Below are 24,634 nucleotides of genomic sequence, written 5' to 3'. Positions count from 1 at the left end.
TTACCAAACATAGGTAGCAGAAAACAAATTGGCCAAAAATTTAAAAAAAATGTGATTTTTACATTTTTTTGGGGGGGAATTTCATATAAAAAAATGTTAAATATATTGTTGTTTTTTCAAAATTTACGCTCTTTTTTTGTTTATAGCGCAAAAAGTAAAAATCGCACAGGTGATCAAATACCACCAAAAGAAAGCTCGGTTTGTGGGAAAAAAAAGGTCGTAAATTTTGTCTGGGTATAGCGTCGCACGACCGCGCAATTGTCAGTTAAATTCGCACAGTGCCGAATCGCAAAAAGTGGCCCAGACGTAAGACAGCAAAATCCTCCGGTGGTAAAGTGGTTAATGTATTCTATCGTCAGTGTGCAGCAACTCCTTCAGCCCCAACTATTGTATGCTGGATTTTTGTGCCAGCTCCTGGCAGAGGGATTATTTGAATACCCTGTGTGAATGCAGCCTAGGAAAGCCCTGTGTAAATTGCCATTGATAACCCCAGCAGGACGATGAAGAATGTCAGTCCCTGCACCCCCAGACAGCTCCTGGCACCCTGCCCTCTGTATGCTGACCCCCATGTTGTGTGAAACACCCAGTACTGGAAATCTCGTTATTCCTGGCTGGCGTACACTGACCGGAAGTAACGTCGTTGGAGATCTCGGCAAATTGGAGTTTTTGGCAGAACACCGCCTGGCTGGCTGCCTGCTGCGTGACGTCACACCCATACACACACAGGCGAGCGGCCAGCATGGATGAAGAGCCAGTGGGAAGCCGGGTGACGTCGGCGCTCGCACACCCCCGTTCTCTGATTGGCAGAGCCGGGTCAGCGCCCAGTGATGTCACAAGCTGTGTGGCATGGTTATGTGTAAGCCCGGCGAACCCGGCAGCGTGCAGTGGAGAGGTCGGCCGATCAGTCATCTCGGGTCACACTACAAGGAGAATGGCTGCCTCCAATAGAATTGCCTTGGGACCGCTAGTGGGGGCCATCGATCAGGGCACGGGGTCCACCCGCTTCTTGGTAAGTCATATGATTGGATGCCGACTCTTATCTGTAGGTGTCATCTCCTGTGTTGTCAGCTGACAGGTGGGGTGTGCAGTCATTATCATGATATAGGAATCTGGACTTTCTCTTATCGATCTCTCTTAGAGACATAATCAGCATTCTCTGAATTATTTCTGTCCAGAGGGTGGGATTATTGCAGTATGGCTTGGTGACATTGGAATCACACAGGTCACTATAGAAAGACACTTGTTACTGCATATCGGTCTTCATCGTTTTCCTTCATACTATAGGCTGCCCATAGATGCATTGTCTCTTACTGATCAGCCAGGGAGACTGATCGAAAAAACAAAACCGATTTCCCCATCCACACAAATGGGGTAGATGGGGCAATCCTCCCTGTTGTGCCATTATATTCTGACACTGAGGACCCCATGGCTGTCATAATACACTGATCAGTGTCTGCAGCAGGGCCAGATCTAGGCTATCTGATGTGTCAGGGAGGCAGAGGATGCAAAGTCAATAGGATAGTGAATAGGAGTCAGTAAGGCTGAGGATAGGGTCAGCAGTTTGTAGAGCAGTGTGTCAGCAGGGCAGAGAACAAGGGTCAGCTGGTTGGAGAGTAGGGGTTATCGGGGCAGAGGACAGGGATCAGTGGACTGGGAGACAGTAGGGTAGTCTACAGTAGTCAGCAGGAGGACAGGGGGGTTAGTAGGGCAGTGTACAAGGGTCAGCAGGACAGGAGGGGTCAGTAGGTTAGTGTACAAGGGTCAGCAGGACAGAGGGCAGGAGGGGTCAGTAGGGTAGTGTACAGGGGTCAGGAGCACAGGGGGTCAGTAGGGTAGTGTACAGGGGTCAGTAGGGTAGTGTACACAGGGGTCAGCAGGACAGGGGGTCAGTAGGGTATTTGTACAGGGGTCAGTAGGGTATTTGTACAGGGGTCAGTAGGGTAGTGTACAGGGGTCAGTAGGGTAGTGTACAGGGGTCAGCAGGACAGGGGGTCAGTAGGGTATTTGTAAAGGGGTCAGTAGGGTATTTGTACAGGGGTCAGTAGGGTAGTGTACAGGGGTCAGCAGGACAGGGGGTCAGTAGGGTATTGTACAGGGGTCAGTAGGGTAGTGTACAGGGGTCAGCAGGACGGAGGACAGGGGGTCAGTAGGGTAGTGTACAGGGGTCAGTAGGACGGAGGACAGGGGGTCAGTAGGCTAGTGTACAGGGGGTCAGCAGGACGGAGGACAGGGGGTCAGTAGGCTAGTGTACAGGGGGTCAGTAGGGTAGTGTACAGGGGTCAGCAGGACGGAGGACAGGGGGTAAGTAGGGTAGTGTACAGGGGTCAGGAGGACAGGGGGTAAGTAGGGTAGTGTACAGGGGTCAGCGGGACGGGGGTCAGCAGGATGGAGGACAGGGGGTCTGTAGGGCAGTGTACAGAGTTTTACAATGCCTCATTGGATGTGTAGTTCCCCAACAGCTAGAGGGCCGTAGTTTAAGGATCCCTGCTATAGACCATCAAAGTGAGGAAATGTCATCAACACACTAAGGATTCCTCAAAAGGGTCCAAAGCTTTAATTTCATGGTCACATGGTAAACATTTGGCAACATTGCAGAGTCACGCAGGGCCCCCTTTCTCAGGCAAGTGATGAAGAGGCCCTGCATGTCCCCGAAACATTGCTGTATGTTTACCATGTGAAATTAAAGATTTGGACCCTTTTGAGGAATCCTTGATGTGCTTATGACATTTCTTCACTTTGATTGCCAGCCAGAGATTGGGGACACCACACAAGAGACTAGGGATGCACCGAAATGAAAATTCTGGGCCGAAACCGAAAATGCAGGATGCCCTTGTCCGAAAACCGAAAATGACTTTTTCCCCCAAATAATTTTAAAATAGATAGAAAAGGGGCATACACCAAAAACAGGCAGCGAGGTACACCTGTTACTGCCACCCTGTAACAGTATATGTACTGTGACGGGTTGGCAAGAGGTTAGTTTAATTACCAATGTTATTTGTATTATGCAGCATGAGGGGGTTAATGTATTGCCACTGCTGGTCACTGATGCATTAGTGACCGACCAGTGGCAGTTAATTAACCCCTTTGTGCTGCATTAGTGCAACCAGTATCAGTGTTAATTAACACTAGTTGCACTGATGCTGGTTGCACAAAGGGGTTAATTAACTGCCACTGGTCGGTCACTAATGCATCAGTGACCAGCAGTGACAATACATTAACCCACGCATGCTGCATAATACTAATACCAATGGTAAGCTCGCCTCAGCTTCCCCCCCCCCCCGCCTCAGCGTCCCTCTCGGCAGTACACCCCCCCCCCCGCCCCGCCCCGCCCCGCCTCGCCTCAGCGTCCCTCCCCATCCCATGGATGCAATCTCCTTACTGTCACTCTGCTCCAGTCCTCCGGTGTCCTTCCTTTCAAAAGACGCGCCTCTGGCCAGCGGCCCGCCTCCCTGTGATGTCACCACTACTACGATCTGTGCATGAATGAACTAACACACCGGGCGGGCGGGTGAGCGGCCGCTAATAGCTATAACTATGTGAGCGCTTCACTTCCCTGTCAGAGAAGATACCCGCCTGATAGGGAAGTGAAGCGCTCACTTAGTTACAGCTATTAGCGGCCGCTTGCCCGCCCCGCCCGGTGTGTTAGTTCATTCATGCACAGATCGTAGTAGTAGTAGTGACATCACCGGGAGGCGGGTTTTTTTAAACCTGCGCCCGCGGCGGCCATCTTTAGTATCGGCATGTTTAACCCATTTTCGGCCGAAATGGAATAAGCCCATTTTCGGCCGAAAATTTCAGTTGCCGAAATTTCGGTGCATCACTACAAGAGACAGTTCCTTAAATATAGATATAGATGACTGCTACCACATTTGATATACTCTCAGTAACATCCATTATAAAGGATCAAAGAAAGAAATACAGAAAAAGTAATAAATGATAGCAAATCATAGAGCTAGTAGAAAGCCATTTAATAAATCTTGTCCATCACTGTTCCTGAGTGGAAAAACTTGGCTGCAGGCTGGGCACCAGGACTCTAAATGGAGGAATGTTACTTTAAAGTAGGGATAGACCGATATGGTTTTTTCAGGGCCGATATTTTGTACATTTAAAGTTTTTTGAAAAATAAAAACAAATTTTTTTTTTTTAATTCTATTTATTGAAGTTTTGTGAAAAAACTGCATACAAAACAGAGCCGTGTGGGCATACCCAGGCTCAACAACATATAAAGCCATAACATAACAACCAAAAAACAACTTAAAAGTAAAAATAAACCCCACCAACCCCCCAACAAGGCTGCAGCTTTAAGAAGGTCATGAGCAGCTCAGGTCTGAGTACCTACATTCCAACATTCAGGTAATAAGGACAGCACGGTCCAGTGTGGTCAGGGAGGTGCAAACATATCACATCAGTCTACATACAATTTTTGGCACAAATCTGGTACTGAACATGCTAATTTTTGTTTAATGCTTAATGGCTGGCTGGCATCCTGTGGTGGGTGACTGGATGGCTGGCATCCTGTGGTGGGTGACTGGCTGGCTGGAATCCTGCGGTGGGTGGCTGGCTGGCGGGCGCCCTGCGGTGGGTTGCTGGCTGGCGGGCACTCTGCGTTGGGTTGCTGGCTGGCGGGCACTCTGCGTTGGGTTGCTGGCTGGCGGGCACCCTGCGTTGGGTTGCTGGCTGGCCGGCACCCTGTGGTGGGTGGCTGGCACAGGGGCTGTGGGTGGCTGGCTGGTACAGTGCCTGTGGCTGGCTGGCACCCTGTCTGTGGGTGGCTGGCTGGCACCCTGTCTGTGGGTGGCTGGCTGGCACCCTGTCTGTGGGTGACTGGCTGGCTGGCACCCTGTCTGTGGGTGACTGGCTGGCTGGCACCCTGTCTGTGGGTGACTGGCTGGCTGGCACCCTGTCTGTGGGTGGCTGGCTTGCAGGTACAGGGCCTGTGGGTGGGTGGCTGGCAGGCACAGGGCCTGTGGGTGGGTGGCAGGTACATGGCCTGTGGGTGGCTGGCTGGCTGGTACAGGGCCTGTGGGTGGGTGGCTGGCTGGTACAGGGCCTGTGGGTGGGTGGCTGGCTGGTACAGGGCCTGTGGGTGGCTGGCTGGCTGGTACAGGGCCTGTGGGTGGCTGGCTGGTACAGGGCCTGTGGGTGGCTGGCTGGTACAGGGCCTGTGGGTGGCTGGCTGGTACAGGGCCTGTGGGTGGCTGGCTGGTACAGGGCCTGTGGCTGGCTGGCTGGTACAGGGCCTGTGGCTGGCTGGCTGGTACAGGGCCTGTGGCTGGCTGGCTGGCTGGTACAGGGCCTGTGGGTGGCTGGCTGGCTGGTACAGGGCCTGTGGGTGGCTGGCTGGTACAGGGCCTATGGATGTGGGTGGCTGGCTGGCACCGGGCTGCTGTGGGTGGGTGTATGGCTGTGATACGCTCCCGCGTCTGTGGGTGACTGGCTGGCTGGCACCCTGTCTGTGGGTGACTGGCTGGCTGGCACAGGGCCTGTGGGTGGCTGGCTTGCAGGTACAGGGCCTGTGGGTGGGTGGCTGGCAGGCACAGGGCCTGTGGGTGGGTGGCAGGTACATGGCCTGTGGGTGGCTGGCTGGCTGGTACAGGGCCTGTGGGTGGGTGGCTGGCTGGTACAGGGCCTGTGGGTGGCTGGCTGGCTGGTACAGGGCCTGTGGGTGGCTGGCTGGTACAGGGCCTGTGGGTGGCTGGCTGGTACAGGGCCTGTGGGTGGCTGGCTGGCTGGTACAGGGCCTGTGGGTGGCTGGCTGGTACAGGGCCTGTGGCTGGCTGGCTGGCTGGTACAGGGCCTGTGGCTGGCTGGCTGGTACAGGGCCTGTGGCTGGCTGGCTGGTACAGGGCCTGTGGCTGGCTGGCTGGTACAGGGCCTGTGGGTGGCTGGCTGGTACAGGGCCTATGGATGTGGGTGGCTGGCTGGCACCGGGCTGCTGTGGGTGGGTGTATGGCTGTGATACGCTCCCGCGAGACTAGTCCCGACTCCAGACGAGGCTGTCCAAGGCCAGGGAGGTGGCCTAAGAAGGCAGAATGTCACAAAAATATCGGCAATATCGGCTAGTTCTGGAGCCGATACCGATATATCGGGAAAAGTGCATATCAGCTTTGCCGATAATCGGTCTATCCCTACTTTAACCACCTCCCACCCTGGCCATTGTACATATACGGCCGGGTGGGAGTCTCGTCCTTCTGATCGGACGTTCCGGAACGTCCTTCAGAAGGAGAGAGATTGCGCCGCCGTGGGCGCGTGCAGCGGCGCAATCTCGATGTGCCTGTGTCCCTAGGACACAGAGCAACAAGATGCAGCAGGAGGGCCCTGTGATTGGCCCTCCTGATCACATGACGGCTGTGTCCAATCACAGCCGTCATGTAATGTCAATGCAGCCGTTGTAACGGCTTCGATCTCTTCTCCTCCTGACAGATCCTGTCAGTGAGGAGAAGAGGAGAGGATCGGTGCTGCAGCCGGGGGGATCAGTGAGTATTTCTAATTACTCACTGATCACAGGGGGGGTCTGTGCTGGTAATCAGATGATTGATTACCAGTGCAGCCCTGGGGGGAGGGGGTGCCACTAGATCCACCAGGGATGCCCACCCATGACCACCAGGGATGCCCACCATGGCCACCAGGGATGGCAAACAGGGCGCAGTGAGCCTGCCAGTGGTGCCCCCTATCAGTGCTGCCCACCAATGCCATCTATCAGTGCTGCCCACCAGTGCCCGTTATTGCCATCTATCAGTGCCGACCACCAGTGCCCATTATTGCCCATCAGTGCCTATCAGTGCCCACCAATGCTGCATATCAGTGCTATCTATCAGTGCCACATACCAGTGCCCATCAGTGCTGCATATCAAGGCTACCTATCAGTGCCCATCAGTGCTGTATATCAGTGCCACCCCATCAGTGTCTCCTCATCAGTGCCTGTCAGTGCGGCGTAATCAGTGCTCATCAGTGCAGGAAAAAACGTATCTATTTACAAAACTTTTTAATCTAAACAAAAAAACTTTTTTTTTTTTTTCAAACTTTTCGGTCTTTTTTTATTTGTGCACCAAAAAAGAAAAAACCTGGCGGTGATCAAATACCACCAAAAGAAAGCTCTATTTGTGGGGAAAAAATGACACAAATTTGGTTTAGGTACAGTGTTGCATGACCGCGCAATTGTCATTCAAAATGCAACATCGCTGAAAATTGGTCTGGGAAGGAAGGGGGTTTAAGTGCCCAGTATTGAGGTAGTTAAAGTACTATTTTTATTTTTTTATTTTTTTTTAGGGCTCGTTCATGGCTGAACACTATTCAGCTTTAGAGTATTACCGTACTGCAGCCAGGACCATCATGTTTTTAAGATTAGCTGTGGACAGGAAAACTGTACAAATCAATGACAGGCTAGGAGCCTCTGCAGCTGTCCACATGTATTTGCAAGTGGAGCTACTACCTGTGGCTCCACTTGCAAATACATGTGGACAGATGAGCGGCTCTAGGCGTAACCAGTCTCATCTGTCCCTAGCTATGGCCAAGGCAAGAATTAAACTCCCTGGTACTGCCAACCCAGCAGCTGAATAGGTTGGTAGCGTGGGATTTTAGGGGGACATAATGCCTTGTCAACTCCTGTGAAATGCCCTCTGAAAAGAAATCCAGTGCCGATCTGTCTTCATAGGGCTAACATTAGTGTAAAATAGCCCTCAGTGTGCAGCATTAACACATGCAGTACCACCCACTTTATTGCAGTATGCTGCAACCCAAGGTGTATGTGCATTTCTGTTCATCCTGAATGGCAGCTTAGGATATGTACACAATGCACCTGTGCTACAGTGCATTGTACTATACCATGATGCACATGGTATAGTACAATGCACTGTAGCACAGGTGCATTGTGTACATATCCTAAGCTGCCATTCAGGATGAACAGAAATGCACATACACCTTGGGTTGCAGCATGCTGCAATAAAGTGGGTGGTACACTGGTGTGCCAAAGTGAAAAAATAGCTGCAGGCATAAGTTCTACTGCACTCAAAATGAATAGGCTATTGTGCCGCAGCTTGGCACAGTGCAGTATAGTGCAAACATGTCCATAGCTGCCACCACAATAAGTGTTCCCATCTGAAGACTTTCCCCTTGATTTCTTTTTTGATAATAACTCAGTTTGTTTTTTAGTTCCAGATATGGTAGTCACCAGGACAAATAGAGGTGTTAAATCTCTCCAACAGGGACACAAAGACCGCAATAAAAACTGACAGGGATTCTAACCTTACCTCTATTATATCCAAACTAATAAAACAAAGTTTTGACTTTGGATACACTTTAACTATAAAATGCCTTCATTTGTTAGTGTTTAGCCAATGGAACATTGTAGCTGTATTCACTAGTGTTGTTAATGTATACATGGAATATAAATATGCAGTATACTGCATATAGAGGAATAAAAAGCAGCAAGGTTTTTTTTTTTTTTTTTTTACAATTAATTATGGAAAGGTCTACGTCAGGCATGTCCAACCTGCGGCCCACTGCCCCCTGACAATTTTTTTTTTGCTAGGAAGGAAGTCAGGTCGGGGGCACGGCCACAGCAGCTGCCAACTAACGGTAGGCAGAGGCTGCCTCAGAGGGGAGGGGGGGAGGGGAGCATGTGCAGTGTTTCTGACACCTACCACCATGACCACTTCAAATCACTGAAGTGGTTATGATGGTTAGAGTGTTCCTTTATTATCGCTCAGAAGAAGTAAACCTCTGTATACTGATCCCATTTCATTTGATCATCCTCTAATTGTATTAAATTAGTGCAGGGGGCGTGGTGGCGCGGGAAGGGAGTGGTGGCATTTTATTACTTATATACCTTAACTATAGTATATATTTTATATGCGGCCCGAGAAAATTTCTCTACACTCAATGTGGCCTAGAGAAGCCAAAAGGTTGGACACCCATGGTCTACGTGGTAATCACTGTGTGGCGATGATTCATAAAAAGTGAGTAATAGAGTTGACGTGCCTACATTTCATTTCTACAATAGCAGTAAATTGAGCAATTCTATCACACATGAAGCAAGATCCTGGGGTTGAAGAACTGACGTAAAAAAGACACAAACCCTTTTGAAATTCACACTTCTGGTGCTGAGTAATCGGCCGTGAAGAACTGGAGATCTGGGCACTATTAATGGCAATCTGACATTTTATGGGGAGTTGTTTGGAATCAAGGCTTTCTATGCTGCGTTGAGCATGGACACCACAAAAGTTTTCAGCCTGGCAGTAAATTTTGTACTGCAGTTGAATAGCATCATGTTATTTTCCTTTACAATATTTTATTGCTTCTTAATAGGAGGAATATGACAATGCAGTTGAGTGCAATAGGTTTCCATACAAATGTCTAAGTTGACAGTAACAATCAGATGGTGTGTGTATATATAAGACGATAGATTGGGTCTGGAGAAGGGATAAGGGATGGTTTGGATTTTACGTGGAAAGTAAATGGAGAAGTGCATGGGCTTGCAGTCTTGAATGTTTGTTATGGGGACATGGGAGGTAATTAAACTATAAATTAAGCAACTATGAAGGGTATTAAAATACAGGTCATGACGCCTTTATTGGTATCTTGAAGGGCTTAGAATTCAGTTAGTAAGAGGAAAAGAAGTGCAGTGTGGAAGTGATTGTCCTGATACCTCCTTGGAATGTGTGATTTGAGTATCATGGACTGTCCATGATGGACAGCTTCAAATGCTGGTGGCCCGGGGTTGACAACATTCTCACCTCGGTAAGAAAGATGGTAGTGTGGGGCCAGATCCCACAAAAAAGGTATTTTAAGAAGAAGTCCATGCATCAGTATGTTCTAGTTTGGACCAGTGTAACTATGTATAGGCCATACGTGGCCAATGCCCCCGGAAGCTGGAATTCACTTAAAGAGGAAGTAAACCCTCCTCTGACACTTTTACCTATAGGTAAGCCTATAATAAGGCTTACCTGTAGGTACTGTAAATATCTCCTAAACATGTACCATTTAGGAGAACTTTACCTTACCTGCAGCCAGTGACGTCACTGGCGCATGCGCTCCGAAGGAACGGCCGCTGGTGCCGTGACTGTCGGCTCCCCCAATCAGATGGCCGGATGCCGCAAACCCCGGAAGACGGGCGACTGGACATGTCGCCCGTCATAGAGGTAAGCGGGCCGCACGGCGGGGGCTCGTTCTAAGGTAAGTATTTCATAATGAGCTAGTATGCGATGCATACTAGCTCATTATGTGTTTCTCTTTCAGCTTGTAAAAAAAAAAAAAAAATGTAACTGAGTTTACAACCTCTTTAAGTAGACACAGCTAATCCAAAGATCTTCATTTTGCTTCTGGGTCCTGTGTTGAGCAGCTGCACCTCTACTTACTGAACACAGATGATGGGCATTCGGCAAGTGCGCCATTCAGAGAATGCTTCAGATTTTTTTAAAGAATCCAAAGGATTCTTTGATTGGACGAGGTGCTTTGGTAAAATCATGTTCTCCACGTTGTCCAATCCGAGAACTTTTTGCATTTATTCAGAAAACGTAAGCATGCTCTGAACTGCACCCATGCAAAGTGCTCAACCTCCTGAGTTCACAGTAATGGTGTTTACGTCAGTAATTTCCAGCTTCCTAGGGAATCGGCCAGGTAAAATATATACATAGTTACATTGATCCAAGCTCTTCCAATGTAAATTTGTATAACACAACGATGCCTAGAATTATTCTTTTAAAATAAAAAAACTAAAAAAATGTTAAAGTTCAATTGTGTTGAGGGAGCGATTCGGCAAATCATGTAAAGATTTTTTTACACGGAGCTCTACAGCGCAGCACTGTCACGGTTCTTTGACTCTTCATCCAGTCTTCCTTTTCTGGGTTTGCGGGCTACGGCTTTATGAATGGCAAGAGCTTAAAGGGGTTGTAAACCCATGAAACTTTTTTTTTTGCAACCTGAAAGACAAACACATAATGAGCTAGTATGCATTGCAGGTAGCTAAGCACAGCGATTACTGCAACATCATAGAAAAGCATCAAGAGCAATTGTGTCTTGTGATTTTTGCCGTCAAGTCGAAACACTGATGAATCTTGATCGCTGAGCGACAAATCGATTTCAAACTTTTTCTGAACTTTCGTGATTTTCTAATAGCCAGTAATGTAAAAGTCTTCCTTTTTTTTTTTTTTTTTTTTTTTTTTTTATAGGTAATCTTTTCTAGGTAAAAGGAATAGGAAGCACTTATTGTGCTACCCTTTATAACTATGCACAGATATGAGTGTCCTTAGAAAACCCGTGTGGCCTCTCTATGGCTTCCTCTCGTCTCCTATCTGCTTAAATGCTGATTGGTTGTGTCCCTGCTGTTTGTGAAGGACAGCTCTTCAGAACAGTGTGATCTTCAGGTATGGAAAGTCCTCGGTGAGCACTTGAGCATGGATTCGTTGATAAACACCTGCTGCGCATGCCATTGACTTTCTAATCGATGGGTCATTTAGTATATGTACTGTTTACTTCTGTAAGCATTGTGAAGGTTGTGGTCTGATCCTGAAGGTCATGTAGAGCGGAGTGAAGCTGAGTGGAAATCTGGCCAGCAAAACAGGAAGGCTATCACTGAACAATTGGAAATTAGGTGTTCACTGACTCCATATCATTAGGTTGCACTCTGTTACTAAGTTGCAGCAATTAAACATTGTCTACCCTTCCTCAGACAGGAGGCAAAGAGAACGAGAAATAAAGATTTACAATGTTAATTTTTTTTATTTTTTACTTTCCATGTACTTCTCTGCAGGCTGAATATTTACTTTAGAGCTCCAACTAAAGTAAGAACAGTATTATTACAAGCATTTATATAGTGATTTACATAGGCTGTACATTCATATCAGTCCCCTGCGCTCAAGGTGCTTCAAATCTAAGATCCCTATCTCATACATACAGGTGCATCTAATTTATTTCAGTAATTCATTTCAAAAAGTCAAACTCATATAGATTCATTACACACAGTGATATTTCAAGCATTTTTCTTTTTAATTTTGATGATTATGGCTTACAGCTAGTGAAAACCCAAAATTCAGTATTTCAGAAAATTTGAATATTACATAAGACCAAAAAAAAAAAAAAAAGGATTTTTAATACAGAGATGTTGGCTTACTGAAAAAGTATGTCCATGTACAGTATAGTATGCTTCTTTTGCATGCATTACTGCATCAATGCGGCGTGGCATGGTGACGATCAGCCTGTAGCACTGCTGAGGTGTATTGGAAGCCCAGGTTGCTTTGATAGCGGGCTTCAGCTCATCTGCATTGTTGGGTCTGGTGTAGGGCTGCACGATATTGGAAAAAAAGTACATTGCGATATTTTCTTTTCAACGATATGTATTGCGATATTGAGAGGAAATCATGGAAGTATTGCAGCAGCGCAGCCTTCTTCTGATTGTAATTGCAGATTGCACCATACAGCCAGGGCAGGCCAGGGTTAATGTTATTGTAGTGATTGACAGCTACAGTCAGTGTGGATTAGGCACAGTCGGGACTCACAGTGGAGGCAGGAGGTAGAAGAACACAGCCTGACATGACATCCATCCAGTCCCACACATTCGACGGTGTGGGCAGACTAAACGTGTGGGACGGATGTCGGGCTGTGTTCTGCTACAACCACTGTGAGTCATCCCGACTTCTCCCTGCCTAATGCCTATACCTTACATCGTATCTTCGGCCCATGCCCATAGCACGATAGTCTATCACATCTATCTATCTATCTATCTATCTATAGTCTATCACATCGACTATCGTTCAGCCCTAGTCTGGTGTCTCCCATCTTCCTCTTGACAATACACCACATATTCTCTATGGGGTTTAGGTCAGGCGAGTTTGCTGGCCAACCAAGCACATTGATACCATGATCATTAAACCAGGTTTTGGTACTTTTGGCAGTGTGGGTAGGTGCCAAGTCCGGCTGGAAAATTAAATCAGCATCTCCATAAAGCTGGTCAGCAGAGGGAAGCATGAAGTGCTCTAGAACTTACTGGTAGAGGTTTGCACTGAACTTGGACTTGATAAAACACAGTGTACCAACACCAGCAGATGACATGGCTCCCCAAATTATCACTGACTGTGGAAACTTCACACTGGACCTCAGGCAACTCGAATTCTGTGCCTCTCCACTCTCCCTTCCGACTCCAGGATCTTGATTTCCAAATGAAATTCAAAAGTTACTTTCATCCTAAAAGAGGACTTTGGACCACTGAGCAACAGTCCAGTTCTTTTTCTTCTTAGCCCAGGTAAGACATTTATGACATTGTCTCTGGTTCAGGAGTGGTGTGTGGTGGCTCTTGAAGCACTGACACCAGCCGTAATCCACTCCTTGTGAATCTTCCCCAAATTCTTTAATGTCCTTTTGCTTCACAATCCTCTCAAGGCTGCGGTTATCCCCATTGCTTATGCACCTTTTTCTACAACACTTTTTCTTTCCACTCAACTTTCCATTATTATGCTTAGATACAGCACTCTGTGAACAGCCAGCTTCTTTAGCAGTGACCTTTTGTGAGTTGTCTTCTGAACAACTGTCAAGTCCGCAATCTTCCCCACGGTTGTGTAACTTACTGAACCAGACTGAGAGACCATTTAAAGGCTCAGAAAACCTTTACAGGTGTTTTGAGTTAATTAGCTGGTTAGAGCGGGACACCATCAGTCTACAATATCGAACTTTGTCACAATATTCTAGTTTTTTGAGATGCTGAATTCTGGGTTTTCACCAGTTGTAAGCTAAAATCAAAATTTAAAAGAAAGAAATGCTTGAAATATATCACTCTGTGTGCAACGCATCTATATAATATTAGCGTTTCACTTTTTGAATTGAATTACTGAAATAAATTAACTTTTTGTTGATATTGAAATTTTTTGAGAGGCACCTGTACATTCACATACTAGGGCCGTTTTAGAAAGGAGCCCGTTAGCCTACTAGTATGTCTTTGGAGTGTGGGAGTAAACCAGCGTACTCACAGGAAATCCACACAAGCGCTGGAAGTGTCCTGAGCACTATTAGTACCAAGGACCTTTAGTGCTGCAAGGCAGAAGTGCTAACCATTAAGCCACTATGCTGCCATTTTTTATTTAGTTTGGGATCAGTCTGTACCTTTTTGTCCTTTTACTGCAGTCTGTGCCTGAAGGGAAATTTCCACTCACAGAGACGGGACGATTTACTAAAACTGGAGAGTGCAAAATCTGGTGCAGCTCTGCATCAAAGCCAATCAGCTTAAGTTTTTTTTTTTTTTTTTTTTTTTGTCAAACCTAATTGAACACTGTGGAGTTAGATGCTGATTGGCTACCATGCACAGCTGCACCAGATTTTACACTTTCCAGTGTTAGTAAATTAACCCCATGCTGTCTCTGTTGACCACTGCCTTCAGCATACGAACAGAGGGGAAATGTACCCAGTGATGTCCTTCTCAGAAAAATTGCATCCTGTAAAGGTTACTAGTATCACTGGAACAGGAAATATCCTTCTCCATTGAGGACACACCATTTCCAAGCATTGCCACTTGGAACATTTTGACTGACAAGTCTCTTGCGTTCTTTGTGTCTCTGGCAATTTCCAGCTTTCAAATTGGCCATTTCCTTGCTAGCTACATTGTTGGAAGGCAAAAGCAGTAGGAGGGGTACCCTATCTGACCTCACAAGCTAACCTTGGACAGCTTATGGGAATGGGAATCCAAATGGTAATTGGATTTGGGAGTGGAAAATAGAAGAGGGCAGAGAAACGCTACTAAATGCGCATAACGCCAATGCAAAACGCTACTAAAAGCCCGTTTATGCAGCCACTTTTTCCTGGTGTCGGTACTGGCTTTGCAGGAGAGGCCTCAGGAGATCAGCAATATTATTTTCCCTATAGATTTCCAGCAGAGCGAAAGAGATTCCTTTTTAGCACCTGCTTGTGAAACCTGCCATTGTGTTGTAGCTATTAAAGTGTTCATCATATTTTACTAGTCAGGCTACAGCCTTTCAAATAACGGAACTTCCACAGGGAACTGTATTGGGCAGCCTTTTATACTTTTACCTCAAGGTGTGCCTTATGTCCTCATTCATTGGTGGCCTGTAATGAGGTAGCTGGGTTATAGATTTTCTACCTTTTTGTGTTGTTAGTCGTGAGAAAATTTCCTCAGTTCCTGCTGTTTTATAAATGGAATCTGATTTGGACATCTGATTTGGACATCTGAAGAGAAGGATTACAAAGCAAGTGTTTTGGATTCCACGACCTGTGGATTATTAAAGCATGTGCTGTGTCAGCTTACTACTCAACAAAAGTGAAACCTTGCTTGTTCAATACACTGCTCATAAAAATGAAAGGAACACTTTTTTTTTAATCCGAGTATAGCATCAAGTCAATTAAACTCCTGGGCTTTTGATCTTGTCAGTAAAGTAGCAGAGGGGGTTGTTAATCAGTGTCAGCTGCTTTGGTGTTTAATGAAATTAACAGGTGCAATAGATGGGCAACATGGAGACAGTCTTCAAAACAGTAGTGGTTTTACACGTGGAGGCCACTGACCTTTTCTCCCTAGTCCTCTTTTCTGACTAGTTTTTCACTAGTTTTGCATTTGGCTAGGGTCATTGTCACTACTGGTAGCATGAGGCGATACCTGGGCCCTATAGAGGTTGCACAGGCAGTCCAACTCCTCCAGGATGGCATATCAAGATGTGCCATTGCTAGAAGGTTTGCTGTGCCTCCCAGCACAATCCCAAGATCATGGAGGAGATTCCCGGAGACAGGTAGTTACTTTAGGGGAGATGGACTGGGCCGTAGAAGGTCCTTAACCCATCAGCAGGACCGGTATCTGCTCCTTTGTGCAAGGAGGAACACTGCCAGAGCTCTACAAAATGACCTCCAGCAGCCCACAGACCAAACAATCAGAAACAGACTTCATGACGGTGGCCTGAGGGCCTGGCATCCTCTAGTTGGCCCTGTGCTTACTGCCGGGCACCATGGAGCTTAATTGGCATTTGCCATTAAACACCAGAATTTGCAGGTCTGCCACTGGTGCCCTGTGCTGAGAGCAGGTTCACCCTGAGCACATGTGACCAATGTGAAAGGGTCAGGAGAAGCTATGGAGAAAGTTCTGCTGCCTGTAACATCATTCAGCATGACCAGTTTGGTGGTGGGTCAGTGATGATCTGGGGAGGCATATCCATGGTGAGACACAGAGAGTGAGACTGGACAATGGCACCCTGACTGCCATTAGGTATCGGGATGAAATCCTTGGACCCATTGTCAGACTCTATGCTGGTGCAGTGGGTCCTGGGTTCTTCCTGGTACACGACAATGTCCGGCCTCATGTGGTGAGAGTATGCAATCAGTTCCTGGAGGTTGAAGGAATTGATACCATTGAACAGCCCCCACGCTCGCCTGACCTAAATACAATAGAACACCTTTGTGACATTGTGTTTTGGTTCATCCGATGGCTCCAGGTTGCACCTCAGTCTGTTCAGAAGCTCAGTGTTGCCCTGGTCTAGATCTGGGAAGGAATACCCCAGGACACCATCCATGGTCTCATTAGGAGCATGCCCCAACATTGTCAGGCATGCATACAAGCACGTGGGGGCCATACAAACTACTGAGTACCATTTTGAATTGCTGCAATTAAGTTTCAGCAAAATAAACTGGCCTGCTTTCATCATTTTTTCACTTTGATTTTCGGGGGTGTCTTTGAATTCAGCCCTCTGTAGGTTGATAATTTTCATTTCCATCAAACGATGTGGCATCCTTTGATTCCTAACACATTACTCGGTCCATATCAGTATAGATATCCAGCATGATATTTTTCCCCCATTGAGATCTGATGTGTTTTCAGTACTGACAAAATATTCTGTGGACAGATGAAACCAAAGTTGAGTTGTTTGGAAGAAACGCACAACACTATGTGTGGCAAAAAAGAGGCACAGCACACAAACATCAAAACCTCATCCCAACTGCCCTCAAGGAGCTTACAATATAAGGTCCCTAACTCACATTCATATATACACATATTAACCGCTTGCTGACGGTATAACATAGATACACGGCGGCTCTGCTGTGCCAGATCCCGTACCTAGTACATGATCTGGATCTTCCAGGTAGGGGAGCAGCACATGTTGATCAGTGGTGCCGGCCAATGGATTACCGCCAGCAACTGCCGATTATCTGGAAATGACACAGGACAGAGCCCTGCCTATGTAAACAAGGCAGAGCCCTGTCCTGCCCTCTGGAAAGTAATGAGTTTTCTTTCCCTGCAAATAAGGGAGTAAAATCAATTACTTGCTTTAGTGAAAGCACCCCACTGTTTACACTAAAACACTGGCTGGGCACACACCCTTTGATTGCCCCAAATGTTTAACCCCTTCCCAGCCAGTGACAGTGCATATTTTTAGCACTGATCACTGTATCAGTGTCACTGGTTCCCAAAAAGTGTCAGTGTTTGAATGTCTGCCGCAATATCGCAGGCCCGCTATAAGTTGCTGATCGCCGCCATTACTAGTAAAAATTCCAGTATATATCCCATAGTTTGTAGACGCTATAACTTTTGCACAAACAAATCAATATACACTAAATGGGTTTTTTTTTTTAAACAAAAACGTAGCAGAATACATAATTTTATTTATATATATATATATATATATATATATATATATATATATATATATATATATATATATATATAATTACACACACAGCTGCAAGAAAAAGTATGTGAAACCTTTGGAATGATATGGATTTCTGCACAAATTGGTTATAAAATGTGATCTGATCATCATCTAAAGCCTAGTACACACGTAACGATTATCGGCGGACCGATCTTCCGTCTTTTGTCCAGAGTGGTGTTTTGTTGGTTGGAATGTGCCTAGACTGCACACAAATTTTCCCGGCCGACAAAATGCTACTTCAGAAGTGATGTCATGTGTTGGTTTGCTTTCTTAGTGTTCTTTCATCTCTGAGCATGCCCAGTCTTGCTCATAAGATTTTTCCCTGTCGAAATCTGTACTGACTGCACGAAAATCGGCCGTGTTTTGACGGAGGACAAAAATTTTATAGCCTGCACACCAGATTTTTTTCGGCCGAAAAGTTGGAGTCGGTTGTCAGAAGCATCATACTAACAAGCCGAAAATCGGCAGATCGGTCGTCAGATGAAAATTCCCTGCCGATTTTCGACGCATGTGTACGAGGCTTTAGTCACAACAATAGACAATCACAGTCTGCTTAAACTAATAACACACAAAGAATGAAAAGTTGCCATGTTTTTATTGAACACACCATGTAAACATTTACAGTGCAAGTGGAAAAAGTATGTGAACCCCTAGACTAATGACATCTCCAAGACCTAATTGGAGTGAGATGTCAGCCAACTGGAGTTCAATCGATGAGATGAGATTGGAGGTGTTGGTTACAGCTGCCCTGCCCTATAAAACACACACACCATTTCTGGGTTTGCTTTTCACAAGAAGCATTGCCTGATGTGAATGAAGCCTCGCACAAAAGAGATATCAGAAGACCTATGATTAAGAATTGTTGACTTGCATAAAGCTGGAAAGGGTTATAAAAGAATCTCCAAAAGCCGTGCTGTTCATCAGTCCGCGGTAAGACAAATTGTCTATAAAAGGAGAAGGGAGTGGCCGTCCTGTAAAGATGACTGCAAGAGCACAGCGCAGACTGCTCAATGAGGTGAAGAAGAATCCTAGAGTGTCAGCTAAAGACTTACAAAAGTCACTGGCAAATGCTAACAACCCTGTTAGCGAGTCTACAATACGTAAAACACTAAACAAGAATGGATTTCATGGGAGGATACCACAGAGGAAGCCACTGCTGTCCAAACAAAACATTGCTGCACGTTTACAGTTTGCACAAGAGCACCTGGATGTTCCACAGCAGTGCTGGCAAAATATTCTGTGGACAGATGAAACCAAAGTTGAGTTGTTTGGAAGAAACACACAACACTATGTGTGGCGAAAAAGAGGCACAGCACACCAACATCAAAACCTCATCCCAACTGTGAAGTATGGTGGTGGGGGAATCATGGTTTGGGGCTGCTTTGCTGCTTCAGGGCCTGGACGGATTGCTATCATCGAAGGAAAAATGAATTCCCAAGTATATCAAGACATTTTGCAGGAGAACTTAAGGCCATCTGTCTACCAGCTGAAGCTCAACAGAAGATTGAGGACAATGACCCAAAGCATAGAAGTAAATCAACAACAGAATGGCTTAAACAGAAGAAAATACGCCTTCTGAAGTGGCCCAGAGTCCTGACCTCAACCCGATTGAGATGCTGTGGCATGACCTCAAGAAAGCGATTCACACTAGACATCCCAAGAATATTGTTGAACTGAAACAGTTCTATAAAGAGGAATGGTCAAGAATTACTCCTGACCGTTGTGCACATCTGATCTGCAACTACAGGAAACGTTTGGTTGAAGTTATTGCTGCCAAAGGAGGTTCAACCAGTTATTAAATCCAAGGGTTCACATACTTTTTCCACTTGCACTGTGAATGTTTACATGGTGTGTTCAATAAAAACATGGCAACATTTCATTCTTTGTGTGTTCTTAGTTTAAGCAGACTGTGATTGTCTATTGTTGTGACTTAAGCCCTGTACACACGCTTTGATAATTGGCCGTGAATTTTCGGCCAACGTCCGATCGGCCGATTTTCGGCTTGTTAGTATGATGCTTCCGACAACCGACTCCGACTTTTCGGCCGAAAAAAATCTGGTGTGCAGGCGATATATTTTTTTTTTGGCGTCAACACAACGGCCGATTTTCCGGCAGTCAGTACAGATTTCGGCAGACAAAAATCTGATGAGCAAGACTGGGCATGCTCAGAGAAGAAAACACACACTGAAAGTAAACCAGCACATGACATCACTTCTGAAGTAGATTTTTGTTGGCCGAGAAAATTTGTGTGCAGTCTAGGCACATACCAGCCAACAAAACACCACTCTGGACAAAAGTCGGACGATCGGTCGGCCGATAATCGTTGCGTGTGTACGAGGCATTAGATGATGATCAGATCGCATTTTATGACCAATTTGTGCAGAAATCCATATCATTCCAAAGGGTTCACATACTTTTTCTTTCAGCTGTGTGTGTATGTATGTGTATATATGTGTGTGTGTGTGTGTGTGTGTGTATGTGTGTGTGTGTGTGTGTGTGTGTGTATATATATATATATATATATATATATATATATATATATATATATAATATAGCCCAACTTCAGGCAACTAAAAAAAAAATTATGCCTTTTTATCAGGTTCAGGTAAAAATGATGCCTTTCATCATTAACGGGTAAGTAAAACTGTTTCTCCTCTCCTAAAAAATATTTGAAATGACCATGCTGGCAAAGCTCTACTGCAAGGGCTCATTTTAAATAATTTTACATCTTTTTAATATGCTCCTCGGAGATTCCTTATGCAATTGTCCCCTGGCAGTGCTGCTACATTGGCGTTCTCTGTGCCCCCTATGCAACTAGGTCCTATGGAGTCTTGTGAGTCCTAACGTTTACTCTCCTGCTCTGCACCACAACAATATGAACAGCCATTCCAAATGTCGCGCACACACGGGGCAGCCAATAGGGGTGTACAGGGGGGCCTGGAAAGCAGTGAGATGGGGGCACAGATGCTAGAACTGATCCCCTTGCACCACACCTGGAGGGAGCGGAAGAGAAGCCGGAAGCGCTGCAGAAGAGGATCGGTGTCTGCGGTAAGGTAGTATAGATGGCTTCCTGCTCATCAGGTGCCTGGGCCTCCCTTTGAACTGATGAGGCCTGGGCCCAGTACAGGAGGGCTGGCTGTACTGCCTTATTGGCTGCCCCGTGTGTGCGCGACACTTGGAATGGCTGTACATATTGTAAACAAGCGCTGTGCATTCATCAGTAAAAACAAAATAGAAAAATCTGCATTTTTGGTCAGTAATTTAAGCCTCAATGCACGCAAATATACATGAATAAGCAGGATTACACGCAAATACATAATAAAAAAAATGTCTGGAAAAAGTACAGGAGTATTGTGTGCAAGAGGCCTTAAAGTTGTCTTATCCAATCAAAGGTGATGGTAAAACTTTGAAATGATCAGTTAAAGAGGTTGTAAACTCGTTTGAGTTTTTTTTTTTTTTTACACCCTGCAAAAGAAAGACATAATGAGCTAGTATGCATCGCATATTAGCTCATTATGCAATACTTACCTCAGAACGAGCCCCCGCCGTGCCGCTCACTCACCTCTATGACGGGCGACATGTCTAGTCGCCCGTCTTCCGGGATCGCGGCATCCGGCCATCTGATTGGCTGGAGCCGCGGTGACGTCACTCCCGCGCACGCGCGCTAGAGCCGACAGTCACGGCACGGGGCTCTGAAGGAACGGCACGATCGGCCGTTCCTTCAGAGCGCATGCGCCAGTGACGTCACTGGCGACATGTAAGGTAAATATCTCCTAAACGGTACATGTTTAGGAGATATTTACAGTACCTATAGGTAAGCCTTATCATAGGCTTACCTATAGGTACAAGTGTCAGAGGAGGGTTTACTTCCTTGTTAAGCAGGTATTCATTTTTGTTAAATCTCCAACCTGCTATTTCTGTTTGGGTGTAAACTTTTCTTTTTTCCCTCCCTGTTTTTCATTGTACATGCATGCTTGCACTTTGACCTAGTGTGATAAGCAAGGTTGTGTATGTCTGCTTATTCCACAGGTCTCAAGGTTAGATCTAATTACACCCTAATGTGAAGTTCCAAATGTCACAATGCAGTGTTGAAACACACTTAAGCTTTTGGCAAGCAAAGTACAATTCCAGTGTTAACTTGTATCCTGGTCACTGTTTTACGTAATATTTACTTTATCATAGCTTGAGCTGAAAATCCTTGGAGAATTGTACACGGCTGACAAGCGCACCAGCCGGCAACCAGCATTTCTTGTTTTTCCTTTTCTTGTACACCCAGCACAATTACTAGCCCCTAGCTAGTAGATGAGAACTGCCTGAACATCCGGATAGGAGCAGGATCTGTCCATGGTCATAGTGACAATTGTGCCATCAGACTGGAGCACACACCCTTAGATAATAAATCTCCCATGTTAGGATGAGGACTGGTGGCCAAGTGTCACTTTCTCAGTGGTACCAGACTACTATTAGAGATGGAGGGATGATTTCACTATGTAGATTTAAATAGACTACCGCGTCCTAAGGAAGCTTTAGTAGTTTTTAGTAATATTTGTTTTATATTTTCAGCATTTATAAACTGGTATGATTTGATCATTTGTTTCCTATAATATCCTGTATAATATTATTTGCCAAATAAACACTTAACGATAATGTTTTATGCTTTTGTGTATGCAGTGCATGGTTGCCCATCCATATAAAAAAAGAAAACCTAGCACTAGCTTTACACTTGCTTGTTGCTCCCATTGACTGAAGGTCTTATGCCTCGTACACACGCATCGATAGTTGGCCGTGAATTTTCGGCCAACGTCCAATCTGCCGATTTTCGGCTTGTTAGTATGATGCTTTCGACAACCGACTCCGACTTTTCGGCCGAACAAAATCTGGTGTGCAGGCTATAAAATTTTTGTTGGCCGTCAACAGAACGGCCGATTTTCCGTCAGTCAGTACAGATTTCGGCAGACAAATATCAGATGAGCAAGACTGGGCATGCTCAGAGAAGAAAACACACACGGAAAGTAAACCAGCACATGACATCACTTCTGAAGTTGGTTTTTGTTGGTCAAGAAAATGTGTGTGCAGTCTAGAGCACATTTCAACCAACACAACAACACTGGACAAAAGACGGCCGATCGGTCGGCCGATAATCGTTGCGTGTGTACGAGGCATTAGAATAAAGTTGGACAGAGATGGTTAGTTGGTGGAAGGAGGAGAACCCCCTTCTGTCCAGCAGGGACAGCCACACTGATCAAAATTTGGCCCATCCTTGTTGAACCAGACAAATTTTAACCCATATTTGGCCAGCTTGAAGGTGTATGTGTCCCCTTCTCTTAATCAATAAAGTGGTTCTAAGCCCCGGTTCACACTTATGTGATGCGGGAAGGCTGCGAATCCGCAGCCTGTTCCCGCATCGCAAACGCACCCCCGGCAGTTCACACTGCCATATGCGATACGCTGGGGGTGTCAATGTAATCTTAACGACACCCCCAGTTTGATCGCATATCGCAGTGCAATCTTGCAGTTCGCACAGGATCGGATCGCACAAGTGTGAACCGCTGTGCAATCCGATCCTGATGCGGCTGCAAAAAAGGGTCCTGGGCGTGTTTGCTGCGGGTACGGTGCGAATTTAGCCATACAAAGTGTATGGCTAAACTCGCACCGCACAGCCGATCGCATGTAATGAAGGAGCGGTGCGCTCCGACATTACATGCGAACGCCGCAGCCGCATGAGTGTGAACCGGCTCTTAAGGCAGAATTTTTTTTTTGTTTTTTTTGTTTTTACCTTAACAGGGATAAAGTCTCATTAAACGCTTAAAAAAAACAAAAAAAACATGCCCACCTGCAGGTTTAAAGTGGAGTTCCGGCCTATTTTGCAGCTTTAGTGATTCCTGGAGTGCTCGCTATGCTGATCAACAATTGGGCATTTTCAATTTTTTTTTTTTTCGGGGGTCCCTTACTTTATTTTCAGGGCATTTTTGATTGTACTTCCTCCTTTTCCCCCCTCTGTGGCCACAGCCACCAACATCACTTCCGCCTTTGCATTGCATCCTGGGAGCTGTTTGTCATCACTCCCAGGAGGCTGGAATCAGGAAGAACTCCCAGAACATTCCCTGGAATCAGGAAGAAGGACACAGCAGATTACACTGTGGCTTCAGATGCCCACATCCAAGATGGCCGCATTCAGACAGCGTTTTTTAAAAGTAAGATTTTGACTAAAATCCAATACTGTACACCTTGTAAGTATGAGAATAGCGGTTCTGTAAAGGACAATCAATGGATTAGTATTATAGGGGTATTTTTATTAAAAAAAGGTATTTGAGGCCGGAACTCCGCTTTAAGTCATAATGTACTAGTATGCACCACAAAATACATTTTGACCTAAGTTTTTGAAGAACGAATATTTCATTTATAACCGAAATGAAGAAAAACGCTTAATTTTTTTTCAAAATTTATTGTCTTTTTTTTAATTTTTTTGCAAAAAATCTAAAACCCAGTGGTGATATCACCAAAAGAAAGCTCTATTTGTGTGAACAAAATAACGATTTCATATAGGTACAGTGTTGCATGACCGCACAATTCTCATTCAAAATATGACAGCGCTGAAAGCTGAATATTGGCCTGGGCAGACGGGGTGAAAGTGCCCTGTATTGAAGTAGTTAACAGACCAGCCATTAGCAGTTCATTGTTTTTATACGCTTTAGGATTTTCCTTTTATACTCTTGTTTTGTCTCTTGATCAAATATTTCTCAATAGCCATTTGTTCAGCGTTGGGTGTTTGCACAATAGCGTAATTATTCCAACGCAACCCATAATTCCTCCTGTTGTGGGTAAAGCAATTCCATGCGTAATTTCAGTTCAAAAGGTTAGATTTTTTTTTTTTTTTACAGCAATATGCATTAACACATAGCACTTTGTGTGGTATAGTGTGTGTGTTGTATCTGGCCTGCAGAAATACAACATATTCCATATGTTGCAGTGCCATGCATCAGCAACCTAATTAAAATTAATCT

General features: G+C 45.6%; 1 protein-coding gene across 1 annotated transcript in view; it reads left to right on the top strand.

Annotated features, from left to right (window-relative positions):
- Positions 1–842: 842 nt before the first annotated feature.
- Positions 843–24,634, top strand: part of LOC309547216 (glycerol kinase-like) — a 132,426-nt gene continuing 108,634 nt past the window's right edge. The window contains exon 1 of the mRNA XM_082247022.1: positions 843–1,009. Within this exon, the coding sequence (XP_082103148.1) occupies positions 932–1,009 (78 nt within the window). The 5' untranslated portion in view covers positions 843–931. The remainder of the gene's footprint in view (positions 1,010–24,634) is intronic.

The sequence above is a fragment of the Pelophylax lessonae genome (genome assembly GCF_965119305.1).
Source record: "Pelophylax lessonae genome assembly, chromosome: 2".
Taxonomy (NCBI): domain Eukaryota; kingdom Metazoa; phylum Chordata; class Amphibia; order Anura; family Ranidae; genus Pelophylax; species Pelophylax lessonae.
The sequence above is the reverse complement of the archived record's forward strand: the minus strand, read 5'-3'. Positions and strand labels throughout refer to the sequence as shown.